At 45.8% G+C, this 15,115-nt stretch overlaps 1 protein-coding gene across 1 annotated transcript in view; it reads right to left on the bottom strand.

Moving 5' to 3' along the window:
* Nucleotides 1-9,550: 9,550 nt before the first annotated feature.
* Nucleotides 9,551-15,115, bottom strand: part of SLC38A6 (solute carrier family 38 member 6) — a 41,229-nt gene continuing 35,664 nt past the window's right edge. Inside the window, exons 14-15 of the mRNA XM_029964258.1 lie at nucleotides 14,969-15,063; nucleotides 9,551-13,877 (exon numbers count right to left, since the gene is read on the bottom strand). Of these exons, the coding sequence (XP_029820118.1) occupies nucleotides 13,797-13,877; nucleotides 14,969-15,063 (176 nt within the window). The 3' untranslated portion in view covers nucleotides 9,551-13,796. The remainder of the gene's footprint in view (nucleotides 13,878-14,968; nucleotides 15,064-15,115) is intronic.

Here is a 15,115-nt window from a genome sequence, read left to right on the forward strand (position 1 = left end):
AGCAAGAAACACAGCCAGATGCCACAAGGAAAGTACTTTCAATTAGTTCTGCTTTGTGTTATACCTACTGATGAAAAATAAAAACAAATTCATTCTGTCAACAGCTCTATCTATAGCATAATCCTTAAATGAACTCATCCGTCAAACCGGTCTCCTCTGGCAAAACATATTACAATCCCTGTTTCTCAGCTGTGGGAATCAATCATCTCTTTCCCAAACCCATTGGTCAACATCTTAAGAACCCAATATATTTTTATTGCGCTGAACAAGCCAGTCACAGGGCACTAACCTCACCACACCACCTATGTACCAAGGCCTCATGTATTAGCAGATTCGGTGATTCCAGAGGAGCCATTTCCCCGTAGAGGTTACATGGTAAATATGCCTGATCTGGAATAAATGCAAACCTCAGCCTTCTTGCCCCAGCAGCGTATGTGGGACGTGCTGCTGCTCACAGCTGGGCAAAGCAAGAGCACCGAGGAACAAACCAGATTTTTTCTGGGTGGACAGTTCAGGGAGTGATGTTTGAACCAGGAGACACAGAGACACAGACTTGCACTTTTCAGCCAAAGCTGATGGCTCTGTTGAAGCTGTGACAGAACCACCCCACCAAAGTGCTGGCAGCATTCAGAAGCATTTGCAGTATTTCCGAGTGGCGAATGTTCCCCATCCTCCATGCAGGAGGACCTTGAAGGGGGGTGATCTCTTCCCAGTGCTCTGAAGCTTGCTACTGCTCAAGAGCATACTCTCCTTCCAGCAAAGGGACCTTGTGAGAGGGAGACCTACTCTCACTCCTGTGCTATCATTGGAGTTGTACAGGCACAGCCATACTCCATCTTGGATGTGCAAAGGGATGTAGGTGTGGGGGTTCCCAAGGGTTTTGGTGCCCAACCTCCCACGGGAGGCCAAGAGGCAGAATTGGCCAAGCTGAGATGATACAGCAGAGCAACTTTTTACATGGGCAGACAGTGACAGGACAAGGGGGAATGGTTTTAAAATAAAAGAGGTGAGATTTAGAATATTGGGAAGGAACTCTTCCCTGTGGAACACCAGCACAGGTTGCCCAGAGAAGCTGTGGATGCCCCATCTCTGTGAGAGTTCCAGGCCAGGTTGGATGTGGCTCTGAGCAAACTAGTCTAGTGGAAGGTGTCCCTGCCCATGGCAGGAGGTTGGAACAAGGTGATCTTTAATGCCCCTTCCAACCCAAACAATTCCAAGATATGAGCTGTGCTCTGCATGAGCCACATCAGGATAGAATGGTCAGAGAACAACCTTAGTTACAGCTACTAAAGGCTGAAATGTGCCTCAAAGTCATCCTTGAAATCCCATTTCCCAGCAAGACTCACTAGTGTTGTGAACAGACACGGTGCTTTTGGCCTCAGAATATTGGTTGATAGAAAAAAATCCATTAAAAGTGAAATGCAACCCCGGGTGTTTCTTGCAGATATATTGGCTTAGAAAGGTGAACTGCAGCAGTGGTTTTACCTGAGGCAACCTTATGAAAGCTTATTACTTAGCTATATTTTAACTAATGAAGTGGCAACTTTCATGAAATTTACTGGGAATCCCTCAAAATAATTTATGACACAGACACCAGTGCAGACATCTAAGGAATTTTGAGCAAAGCATATCAAGGACACCCCGGTCTTAATGTCCCAGCAACAGTACCAGCTACTCTTGGCATTGCAGGAGCAGCAATATCTGACTGATAATGTACTGCTTCAAGATAAACTTCCAGTCATCTCCCATGGATTTCAGTTCCCTGGGATATTTGAGGAATTTTTGCTTCTGGGTGTTAAAAGTTTTGATGCAAGTCTTGGCAAGAGGCCAAACCTTTCAGAAAGCTCTGGGTAACATTTCCCTGAATTCTTGGGTGCAAGCAAAATGGCAGACCCCACCACCAAACTGATATCACCAAGGTGTGTTATTGATGAGCTTGGATCAACAGGAAAACTGCACAGTGAAATAATTCAGGAAACACTGCAGGAAGGTGACTAAGTAATGAGGCTTAAAAAAAAAAAAAGAAAAAAAAAGAGAGAGAGAGAAAAAAAGAACATTTTACCCACATTTTTAACAATACCAGAGTTTATGGAAAGGCTACCAGCAGCTTGGAGAAGAGCAAGGTACGTCCAGTGTGGCAACCCACCTCTCTGGGGATAGAGACTGACCATGGCCAAACTCAAGAGAACTGTGTGCCCAATTTACCAGGTGCTACGTCTCCATTGCAGGGGAACACTGAAGTGTCCCTTTGGTGCATATAAATATCAATAAATTTCACTGCAGGAAGCAGAAAAGGCAACAGGACTCATCGCTTGGTGTGGATTTTGACAGCTCAGATGTATCTGCCCAGGCCTTCCGGACCCGGCCGGTCTCGGTGCTGGGCCTGGCAGCCTGAGGAGGAAGAAGGGAGGAATTTGAGCTGGAACCAAAGCCAGGCTTCCCTTAGGAACAAAGCCACAGCTCCTGGACATGTGTGCACAGGGGGAATCTTGGGGCAGACAGGTGCCTGGCCCATGTCCGTGCACAGGGACTGACAGGGATTTTGTCAGCAAAATGTCTCCTGTACCAATACCCTTGGGAGGAAACAAGAGTTGCCAGCAGAGCTGGCCAGAAAACAAAGCAAATGAGGCATGTATCACTGGAGAGTCAAATAATCCCTGTGCAGCAAACAAAGTCAAGCTCGAGGAATGAAACCTCCCGGCTGGCAGGCGGTGGCTGCTGAGGGCACACGTGCTGTGGGATCAGCCTCTGGAAAGTCATCTGCTGTTCATCTACCCTAAACCAACCCTCCCAAATCCCCTGGCATCACCATGGGGAAGCAGCCTTGGTATCTTTCCTTTATTGGAGGATACACACACACACACACACACACACACAGAGCTCCCTACAAGCAGCAGGACGGTGTGTTTAGCCCTGCCCAGGAGCTCACTCCCTTCCTTATGGAAGGACCTGCTGTAATTCCCTGCTCTGCACAGTCAGCTGAGGCCACCTGCTTCTCTTTTTCTCACTGGCTCATTGTTCAAAAGCTCATTTGTAAAAGGAGCTGAAAGACCTCACCAAATCCAAGTATCCAAGACCTTGATCCAGCCCCAAGCTCTGCTCCTGAGCTGGTGCTGAGCACCATGAGGTTTTTCACAACAATGTATTGAGCATGCCTTGGCTGTGCTCTTGCGTGTCCCAGATATGTTTTACAATCACGGGAAGTAAAAGGATTTTTTCTTTTAAAAGATTAAATTCTGGCTGCTAGCATGGCCTCGGAGCCCTACAGCCTTTATATGATGATCAGGCATTGCTAATTCTTTAGTTCTTACTGCAGTGGTCAAAACTGGCAACATGGCACAGTTCTGCTGCTTACTCTGGGACTCCAGAGTCAGATTTTGGCACAGACCAATAAAAAAATAACAACTAAAACCATATCAGTGTCCAGCAGATACTTGAATTCTGAAGGAGATAGTCTGTTCTGTTCAAGGAAAGGTGACAAATACCCTAAATGTTTTCAGAAAGAAAAAAAACAATTATTGAGACAAGGCGGGCACAGGAACTAACATCAAATCCAGACCCTGTTGGGATGAGCTGCCCCCCAACCCCAGGTGTTCTCTCCTGCTCTCCTCTAAATCCATTGACAGAGGGGCTGGGGGGCTCTTCCTGGTAAGAGACCACACTGTAGAACCCTTGCCCTCACTGTCAGTACATTTGTGTTCCCAAACCCTACATCATTCTGTCCTTGGGGAGCTGCCCTGAACACTTGTGCCCTTCACATCCCTGGGATGGCGATCACCAGCACTGAGACAAGCTATAAATATTCCTCCCAAGCTTCCCCCATCACTCAATCCTGTGGCACCCCGGCAGTGGCCACAGCCCTTGTGGAGCAGCCCACAGTGCCAGGCTGCACTGTGTGGGAGCACCACCTGCTTCCCTGTCCCAGCAGGATGCCCACGGATGCTCCAAGTCCCAGGGGTGACAGGGCATCCCGCAGGCTCTCCCAGAGGCACCGGCAGATTAGCAGCTCTATTTTTCAAGCTAATCCTCTCCCACCCCCTCCAACTTCATTCAACCCACAAGAATTTGAGAGAACTTGGCAGGCCAGGCAGGATCTATATATAAAACCCAGTGGCCATTTCGTCAAACAAACCCCGATGAGCAAATGGCCTCTGTACCTGGAATGCGGGTTCATGGAAGTGACAGGTCAGCAAAGCAGCTGCCTCTTTCCTCCCAGCACAATGGGGATACCAGAGATGCCATCAGCACGAGTTTTTTCCTACCCTGCTGTGCGCTAAAAAAAAATTATTCTAGGAACATTATGGAGCAGGGGGGTAAAAATAGACATGCAGGTTCAGCAAATGGCCCTCTCCGCTCCATGTGATTCCACCTTTTTTTGCTGAGAATAGAAAGAAAAACAGTTGTGCCACCCTGTTAAACTCTGCTAGCTCAGCAGCTCCTGACAATGACACTTGTTGCTTTCCAAGCATGTTTTAAAAATCCTTCTGGCAAACTGGTTGTTTGTGTGGTGTCAATTAAACCAGAAAAGATGAGCCTTTAACCAGACCAGCGTGGGTGGGACAGGTCAAAAAACTTGTTGCAATGGCCTCAGGTGAAGCTCAGTTTTGCTTATCACTACTGGCAGCAGCAAAGCTTAACACATGGTAAAGAAAGTTGGAAGTAAGGTTTGCTTTGTTCCAGGATCTCCTGCCTGGAAAGCCATCTCTGAGCCCCACACGTCCCTGTACCAAGGCTGGGTGGGAGGCAGCTCCCACTGAAGTTTTTTTGTCTTGGTGAAGCTCAGAAGAGACCAATCCAGCTGGAGCTGCTGGGATGCATCACAAAGCTCTGTGGCTGCTCTGCCCATGCAACCTGCCCATCACAGAGGGCTGAGAAGTGACAGTGGTTAAATAATCCCAGCATTAATGCTGGTGGGGTCATTTCAGTGGTGTGGCCTGGGAGGTCCCAGGCTGGCACTGGGAACATCCCCCACCCACTGAGCCACCCTCTGTGGCTTTTTTGGACCCTGTTTATGTCCAGCTCAGAAGGGGCTGGGTGACAGGCTTTGACCTCAGGCTCTCCTCTGGTTTCCTTGAAGGAGGAGGATGAGGCTCCAAGATGGGTCACCACAATGGGACCATCGTGGGGGGTGAGGGCAAGCCAGGCAACCATCACAGGGAGGCACAAGCAGTGAGACACAGAGGGTGACAGAGCAGAGGGGCCGTGTCCCCCTCCCAACCCCACAGACCCCCCTGCACAGCAGGGATGGTGCCACATGCTTTTAAATGGACAGTCAGGTCAGCAAAACACCACAATTTCAAGAGACAACCCAACAAATCCTTCCTCACCTTGCTTCTTCCTCCCCTCCACTTTCCTCTTTCCCTGGGGGACAGAAGGGCTGGGGAATTTCTGTGCCGTGGTTCCTCTGCCGCTGGAGCAACCTACAACAGTTCTGTGGCTGCTCCAGAACCAGCCTGGTTGTGTCAGAGCCCAGCCTGGGCAGAAGGAGGCCCCCTCTTTAGGGGCTGGATCCTGAAGATTCCAGCATCATTGAAAAGCTCTGGCATTTGGGCTCCTAAACACTTTCTGGGCCACGGGACGCCACCAGAAAAGGAGCCTGACCCTCAGGTGCCCATGTCACCTGCTTGTGCCCCTTATCATCACTCAAAGCCCCTGGGCTGGCACAGGACAACAAAGAGCTTTTAAATTCACCGAATCCCAGTGTTTTCCCAGGCAATGTCCATTGGACTCTCTTTTTTCAATCTTTTCAGTCAAGCACATTCCCTCTGTGGCACAGAAAGGGACTTCAATCCTCAGCTTCCCGAGAGGTCACTTAACAGCGAGCTGGAGGGACTGGAGGGACAACAAGGAATTTTAAGAGAAGGCAAATTAAGCACTTTATAAGTCACTTCCAAATAGATTTATGTGGCCAAGGCTGCTCAGCTACCCTTTCACAGTGGAAAGGTCCCTTAAGAAAACACCTTCAAAGGACCGCTCCAACTCTCCTTGAAGCCAGGAGAGGCAAATCATGCGAGTTAAAGCTGGGGCTAAAACGTGCTCAAAAACCTCAAACCCCTCAAAATCACCATTGCTTCCACAGTCTCCTGAATCCCAGATGCTGGAGCCTAATGCTGAGCTATCAAAGCATGAACGTACGTGGAGTTTCTTTATTCCCAGCATCACATTCTTTAAAGGAGTCCATTTCTCAGCATTAATGTTCATTTCAAAGCAAGGAATTTCACTCGGCCTCTCCCGGGACCCCTAAAGCCCCGGTGTTTGTATTCCACCCCTGCAGCAGGAGCAAGGGGTGGCAGGGAAGTGCTAAAGCCAAATGTTTCCCCCTTTGCAGGATGCTGGAGAATGTGCGGCGACACCTCCGCTCAAAGGGAACGGCCTTGTTTAGACAAGCCGTGGCAAAAACAAAGTGCTGGCCCTGGTGGAACAGCTTCAGGGGCTGGAAGAGTGTTGAATATTGACTTTCAGAACTTGAGGGGGGGTAAATCTGTCCATGGTTTCCATGTAGTTCCAGCCTGAGGCTTTGCATCCCCCTGGAAAAATGTCATTCCTTGGCTTCTGACCCACCAAACTGAACTGTCGGATTAAGGAACGGAAAGGCAGATATCTTTGGCTAACACTTGGCAGCCAGGCCAAGACAATGTCTCTCCACCATCATTTGAGTAATCTCCCCTTGGAAAAGGACCAGACGAATGTTCCCGTTGCTCAGATGATTCCAGAAGAAACGGCTTGTAAACAGCAACAGAAACTGTGCCAGCAAATACCAAAAGGAAAACTGTACCATTTCAACTACAATTTTGGATCTGGCTCCAGTTGCAACACTCTGAGGAGCATTAAAAATTACCATGTCCATGCAGCTCCTGTCTCCCCACAGCTGCCAAGGAGCATCACAGACCTCACAGGGCGCACCTCGTTGTGGGATGCTCTCCCTCAAGACATGGGCCTTCCTCCCTAATCCCATCTGGGATCACTTGTGCATGAGGTCTGGTTGCCCCGGTTGTGTAACAGCTGAGGCTGCTCTTGCTCATCCCCAGCTGGAGCCCTTTTTGATCCTTGGGAAGGGATGTGTCATGATAACAGCTGGTAACCCCAAAGTGCCAGAGGAATGGCTGTGTTTGCACTTCACTGGTCTCTGTGCCCACCAAATCCGAAGCAGCCCACTTTCCTGTGACGGTTAATTAATAAGTATCAAGTGATGCAAGAAAAGGGCTTTCAGCTCTTCACTCCACCTCTCCTTTCCACTAATGCCTGGCAAGCCATTGCCTGTGAGCAGGACCTCACTGTGCTGCACTGCTCCTGAGAAGAGCACACATTCCAGAGGGGCAAAAGGATCAGCATTCTGCAGATGCAGCAATTTTAGGGCATCAACACCACGTACTGTCATCGAGATCCATGTGCATGGTGACCCTGTACTCAAACATGTCAACAACATCAAGAGGGCACAGACCTTCCATCTGCACCCCTCACCCACACGTGATTTCACCTATAGCTCCCTGCACCTCTGAACTTCAAGCACTGAAGGACTTGGTCTGCACCTGGTCAGTGAGCAACAGTACAAATGCCCCTGCACCCCTACCCAAAGCTCAAGGGGAGGAGCCTCCTAGACCACCAATCAAAACAGACCAAGAGGAGAAGGTCAGTGTTATTCCAGAACTTTGCCCCGGTGCCAAACACACACCAGTCAGCAGGGAGCCTCCTTGGCACAGCTTCTGCCCAGGCTCTCTCTGTGCCCACATCTGGTACCCACCCACCAACATGCAGCTGGTTCTGCCTCACTGCTCAGGCTCTTCCAAAGCTTCACCCCAAAGGATCAAATACTGATTTTCATATTTGGAGAAAGACAAGTGGATTGTATAAGTGTGGATAAAACCCATCTGTTCACTCATCTATCCCTTTAACAAGGATGGAAGTTGTTCATCGAAATCCCGAAGCAGAACACGTGCCAGGAGCCATCCCAGTACCAGACCTGTAGGATGTTATAAAACACACAGATTCCTTAAACCCTTCTTACAGGAGATTCACAGCCATGAGCTGCACAAACCCAGCTGGGGAAATGCTGTGCTAAAGCCCCACTTCTGCCCAACGTGGTGGAACAGCAGAGTGTGACCAGAGGTGACAATAAAGCCTGAGATTTTCATGGCCCTCGACTCCAGCCTGACAGGTTCTGCCCCATCACAACCACATCCCAAATCTTCTCTCCATCCCTGAGTGTAAATCCCACTATCAAGTGGAGCTACCTGGGAGGCCGGGGAGAACAGGCTCCCAGGAACACCGTCTCCCTTCTGTCTGTGGAGCGGCGAGACGGGCTCCCAAAAGGCAACAGACTGGAACAACCGCCCTGAGCTTCCAGGGCTCATTAACTCTCCTTGGCCAGATCCCTGATTTGCTACATGATGCATGGAGCAAGAATTTCCACCCTCAAGTCTCCAGAAAAGTAGTTCAGCATCCCGGGGCTGATCAGCCACCGCACCGGCCTCCCCGTCCATCGCAGATACCCAGCGCCTTCGATTACATCATGCCTGAAACCTGGAATGTAGCTCAGATGGTGAAGGCATTAATGGCAGCAATGTAAGGACTCAACAGTGCAAACCTTCCCAAGATGAACTGTCCTGACCTTCTCTGGGCTGACAATAAAAGTGTGACATCATGTGTAAACGAGCTTTAAATTCAAACCAGGTGCCGAGGGCTGCCTGGCGTCGGCGTCACTGCCGTGTGAGCAGTGCTGCTGCAGGCAGGAGAAAGGCTGAGCACAGACAGGACACACTTGACAACAACCCAGGTCTGGGCAGCTGGTGCAGCACAGGACAGAATTAGTTGGTGCTCTTTGGTGCCAGTTCCAGCTGGGGCAAACACCGTTAAGTACAACACAGAGCTGCTGGTATTCATTTCCATGTGTGTGAGCGGTCCTACAGCTCTGGAATCAAGCCAGCAGCACAATAATGAGGGGTTTTTTCCATGTTTCCTTATATTCAGGACTCCCTCAGACCTTGCAAAGTGCATGGAGCTGTACTCACGGGACACAGCTATTGGAGAGCTCTGTGGTTTACAGCCAAAAAGCACATCCATCCTTCAGAGCCCTTCTTGGCCAGCCATCATTCCTCTTGCTGCTATTCCCTAATGGAATGGTCTGTCCTCCCTGCCTGATTCTCACCTTGCTGAACAAAAATGCCCTTCCTCAAGGGCTCTCCATGAGCCGTTTTCCACCCTACTCTGCATTGCCAGACCAGCTGGTCACCCTCCTTCCACATCCCAGAGGCAGTGCCGGCACAGCACGGCCACAGCCTCTGGATCACTTTTGCTGCCTCGTGTTTATAGCAGGGAGCAGATCAGGAGAGGCAGGTTTGCTGCCCATGAACCAACACCTGGGAGGACAAAACCTGCAGTTCTCGCTGGACAAGCTATTTTTTTGCATCCATTTCAACCAGGAACGATTTTTAAGAAGGATGCCCTTCCCTGGTGAAAGCGATGCTACATCCCGAGCACCACCGTGGAGACAACGCTTGGTTGTGTCACCAAACGGGCACGTCACACACAAAGCACAGATGCCAATCATTAGTTACACAAGTACTGTTCTTTATTTTCTGTTTGGCTTTTCTGGGGACACGCCTCGGCTGTCCTGCAGCGAACCTGAGGCAAGGAGAACTCAAAAAGGAAAATCTGTTGTACCACACAGAGTGTGGTTTGACATGAGCTGGGCAATTTTTACACACAGATCATTACATGAATTTCTTTCGAGAATTCCATTTCCACATGAAGCGTGCCTGGATGATCACAACTGAAATGCAAATACCAAAACCACCAGAACAAACTGCAGAAATTAGGCAGTGCTTTTATAATACTGAAAATTCTCTCCCACTGGCAGTAGCAGTAAACATATCCAAAGGTTTCTCTGAAGGCAGAGAAAATACAGTGATTGCTTTCAACATGAAAGTCAATTGTAAACCAACAATCTCAGGTAAAGTGTTAAAATAAATCTAACTGGGAAAGGAGTTCTACAACAATCAATGTTACTCGAGCTCCTGGACTGATGTGAACTTCAGTCTTTAATCAGAAGAGCACATTAGGAAGCCCACTACAGAAATATAAATTTCCATCTCCTTAAGTAGGGACATTTGGAAACAAGTCGACTAATCTCGAAGTATTTTAAGTTATCCACTGATAAATATGTCTATCTCTGTTTTTTATAGTAATACCAGTGTAACCTGATGCTAATGAAAGTGCTTCATATTCTTCACAAACAATCCTCAAAATTAATTTCAGGAATTCATTTAAAATGAGCTGGGCCATATTGGCAAAATATCCACAGAGGTCACTAACCCTGGTCTAAAGAGAAGAGGACAGGACAGTTTGACTGTGTCTCAATTTTCACTATACAATTTCAAACAAACTCCTGCCACAGAAATCAATATATTAAGATCCAAACTGCTTAGAAATATGGGAATAAAAGATGAGCATTTGCCACAATGCAAAGCCCAGTTTTGAGGGCTGTTGTTTGTCAGCCTCCTTCCTGCCATGTTGGTTACAAAAGATACTCTCCACACCCAGCTTGCCACAGCCCAGCTGAAATCTGAGCAGCCTTCAAATGGAGAAGGGATGGAAACAGGAGAAACAGAGAAAATAAATCAAAGGCAACCAATGAATTTTCATCTCTTACATTGTTCTTCCTGCTCAGCTGGGGAAAGGGAATCTTGCCAAGGGAGTTCACAAATGCTGCGGGTCCCTTTCATCCATTCCTGTCCAGTCTTCAGAAAAGGTTAGAAAATGCCAATGACATGTAATAAAGCAGAATCACTGAAATTTATAAATCTGGAAATTTGGAAGCAAAAAAAAAATCCAGACACAAGAATAAAGAAGAAAATATTTCTCAGCATTTGAGTGAGCAGAGAGTTCCAGATTGGAGGCCTGTTTTCCTCAAAAAAATTCATGCAAGTACTCAGTTGTAGCAAAACACACACACAGGGCACAGAATGGCCATGGGAGATGTGGAAGATGAAAATAGTGCTCTTACTCTGCTTTTTCATTGTGGACAACGCTCATACCTACTCCTACATTTGGCAACAGAAGTTCCTTTTCTTTCTGCCCCTCTCCCTCCCTCCATATTTTAAGCATTATAGAAACTTAGAAGTAGCAGCATTTCTAACTCTTTTTTCAGATGAAGGGTAACAGACATCCTGTAACCCCCTGTGCTATCCCTTCTGCACCACAGCCAAAATGTAATAATAGAGCTCAGCAGAGCTGTGAATTGCTTCCATTCATCCTCACCAAGTATTAACTTCATACACTGGCATTCATCATTCCAAAGTCTACCTACCAGGACAGTCAGTGGATAGCCAGGCTAGTTAGGATAATACCCAGGGATTAAAAACAATACTGTAGTGATTTCTGCAGCCTGACAGGAATCCACTGTAAAATTAACACTGCATTTCAGGTATTTTCTCAGTCACATTTTTAAGAGGATGCACACAAACCCAACTGCCTGGGGGCAACAGAGCATGGCCAAGACTCAGTTTTTTCAGGGGGACGAGGAAAGAGCAAAAGGTTAGTAAAGCTTTGCCAACTTCCTGTCCCCTCACAGATCATCTAAGTATTCAGAGTTAAGCCTTGCTGGTTAGTTTAAAATAAAGTGACTGTAGTGATGTCCTACAGGTACACTCTACAGTATCTACAAGAGCAGATAATAAATGAGAAAGAATTTCCATAAAAATTTTAATAAATACACTACCTAAATTCTAGTGTCTGACAAAAATCCCTGAGTTCATTCTCATCAATGTAAGGTCTTCTGTTTTCCTATGAAGTTTTGGTTCAGTCACACAGAAAATCACTTGCTGATGTACAGCTGTCATTGCTTGCTGAAGGCACACTTTTGTAAGGTACATATTTAGCTTTTTACAGTACTGCCAGAGATTCCCTGAGTGTCTGAATCCCTGTAGTGCAATGAAGCCCATGAGACACAGCTATGAGAGGGCAGCTACACCTGGTTATCAAGAGTTAAACAAGTCGGGAGAACTACAACAATAAAGTGAAATTAATTTTTTTTGGCAGATAATATGTCACACCTCTCAGTCATGTTGGTTTTCTGCTGGTTAAACAAGCTGACAGGAGCCACTGCCAGTGCCACAGAACGAGTTGGAAACTCCTGGCCAAGAAGGGACATGCTGTTTCTGGTACTGCCAAACTAGATGGTTCACCTGGAATCATAAAACCTCTGCTAGAAACTTTATTATAAAAATAACTGCAGTATATTTTCCAGGGATTCTTTTCTTTGGTAACCTACCAAAACTTCTGAGTTAGTTCCCAGGCCTCACCACACATGTCTGTTTCTATATTAAACCCCTAAGTAGAAGGATATTTCCAAGCAAAAAGGATTCCTGAGGCAGTACCAAGCTGCACCACCCGGGTGCTTTCAGGCCATCCATCAAAAATGAAAAGTATCTTATGGATCCCAAGAAAGTCAAGTGATCTGTTGGCATGAGAAATCCTGGTTTTCAGGCTCGGGAATAGAGAAAGTGATTCCAACTCTACTCTTTGTTGTTCCTCCCTATTAGACAGGTGAGGATCAAGCACATTTAATCAGGCTTTGCTTCCTTAGGGCAGGAAGGCCCTGAAGAAATTAGGCCACTTTAGAGCCATGAGATGCCACCTGACAGAAACAAATGTTAAAAACCTTACCAGGATACCAGCCACTGCTCCCATTCTACCAACAGGAGGACTTTTTTGGGGGGCACTCAATACTGTATTCAACAAAGCCCAGCTGGTGTTGAAAATTGCATTCACGTTGCATTTAGGGGGAAAAAAAGGAATTATAAAGGACTACATGGAAGTTTATAGAGATCTGAGGTAAAGTCCCACAAATGTAAAATTTCCCTTTGTCTTCAACAGAGACAGATTTTCACCTTTCAAGCCCAAACCTTCTCTGACGCACAACAGGACATAAAACATGGAAACACTCTAGTTCAAACCTGTAACACTTGTGAAAATGGGAATAAGAGAGAAAAAGAAGAAAGTCTTTTACTGGGAGAAATACTGAGGTATACTGAGTAGTATTCAAAAGCAGATACTAATTGAAAAATGTCTATTACTAACTGAAAAATGAAAATACTTCCTAATGCTACTAAAAGCTATTATGCTTGATGGGTAAAGCCTGCTAATTTAACAATTGCAACAGAATGATTTAAGTGTGCTGACACACAAAAACTATATTTCAAAAAGCAATTAACAAATATTATCATGACGTGCCCATTAAACTGGGCTAAGGCAGGTGGTTTCTGGATCCATCTTAGGATAAATTAAGGTAAACACTCGGAATCAGAAAGTTCTTACTATGAACTGGCTGAAATATTGGAAATTATTCAAGCAATGGAGGTCTTGCACAGTTTAGGATAACGTGCATTATCCTAACTGGAAGTATCATGATATGCACATAATGACTGATATAACATCTGTTCACCTCGTTGTCTTTAAAGGGGGAGTTATTCCAAAGTTCTACTTTTGTTCAGTATCTGCCCCATAACCATTTTTGCACCGCAGAAATTCTCAAGAGACCTTTTCACCTGTCACTGTTACATCATTAAAAACCAGTCTTTCAGAACGGCAAAAACTAATTAATTGTCCAGCAACTGAAGAGAGTGATTGCAGATTAAAGCAGGACCATCACAAATGTAGTTGAAAAGAGCATTATTTCTTCCACAGGCAGCTTTGGTCAGTGTTTCTTTAGGATGTCCAGCCTTCACTGCAGTAGTGTTGCCACGTCTCTGGTTCTTGCTGTCCTCCTGAAGCTCAGTTCAGACAGTGTCAATAGGCTGCTACTGATCAATCCAATTGTAAATTATCAGAACTAAACTCAGAAGGCCAACACAAATGCCAAAAATAACCAAGGCACACGCCTGTGAAGGAAGGGAAGCAAAAATTAATGTTTTGCTGGAGGAAGCATTTTATATGTTCAAGGTTTATGACTAACGATGACGAAAACCTGTAAGAACAGGTATAAATGGCATCTTTTAAAATAATCTTTATTATTTCAAATTACTCAGTCTTCAAACACAAGGTATCTGCTTAGGGGGACACTAAACTAAGCCTGGAGCAGTTTGGTTTGCCTGCTCACTCTATCCATCTGCACAAAACAAAAATTATTTTGCCCTTTACAACTCCGAAGGAGTTAAGAAACTGAATTTGTATTTTACTCAAAATGCAATTAAAATTACAATGGATTCTCTACATTTTTTTTATAGCCAGATGATAATAAAATTACCATTCAAGAGATAAGGCCCCAAACCTGCTGGAACTACTCCTGACTTTAAATGGTCAGAGAGCATCATTATTAGAATTTCTTTCAGATTCCCTGTTTTGTCAATACAAGGGCAGCCCTGTCATTTGTAAGAATGGCAGAAAGACTATACATAAACAGTTTGTCAGCATTTTGGTAACTGGCATGAAGTTGCTCTGCTGAGCAGTGGTTAAAATGAAGACAAGCAGTTACAGTGCAAAAAGCAGGCCTACTGCACAAATCCCAAACAGAACTTAACCTACTATTACCAAAAGAGAAACCACAAAGAGGAGAAAAAAAAAAAAGGAAGACAAAAAAAAAAAAAGATGCTTGCATAGAAAAGAAGCATAAAAACTGTTTCACATAAATGCAGCTTGGCTTTGTCCCAGTTGCCCAGACAACATCAGAGTAACGTGTAAAAACTGAGGAGAAATTGGATTAGAAGTCAACATCTGAAAACTATAGGGAAAGGCACTTGCTCAGATCAATGGTCCAGCACATGGACACACTGCTTGTCAGAAATCCCTGGTGAAGAAGGAGTTTCAGAAAAACCAGAGCTACTACAAAGGATAAAACAAAATGCTCACAGATTTTGCGAGCTGCAACAAGAACTTTGTCCCTTGGATCGTGTGCTCTAGAGTGTATTAAGGTGCATTTAAAATGAGCCTATTTAAATGTTATTAGTGCACAGGAGGGAAAAAAAAAGCATACCCCAAGTTTCTGTGGTGATATGAAGTCCTCTCTGCTAAGTTTAAGATAAAATAGTCCAGGATATACAAAAAGCAAACACGTTGATGTGGTTGAACCTTTAAAAAAACAGAAAGTAAGAATTTCCTTAGAGAAGACTGAAGTGCATTA

This window comes from Manacus vitellinus, unplaced genomic scaffold (assembly GCF_001715985.3).
Source record: "Manacus vitellinus isolate BGI_N305 unplaced genomic scaffold, ASM171598v3 scaffold_6_pilon, whole genome shotgun sequence".
Taxonomy (NCBI): Eukaryota; Metazoa; Chordata; class Aves; order Passeriformes; family Pipridae; genus Manacus; species Manacus vitellinus.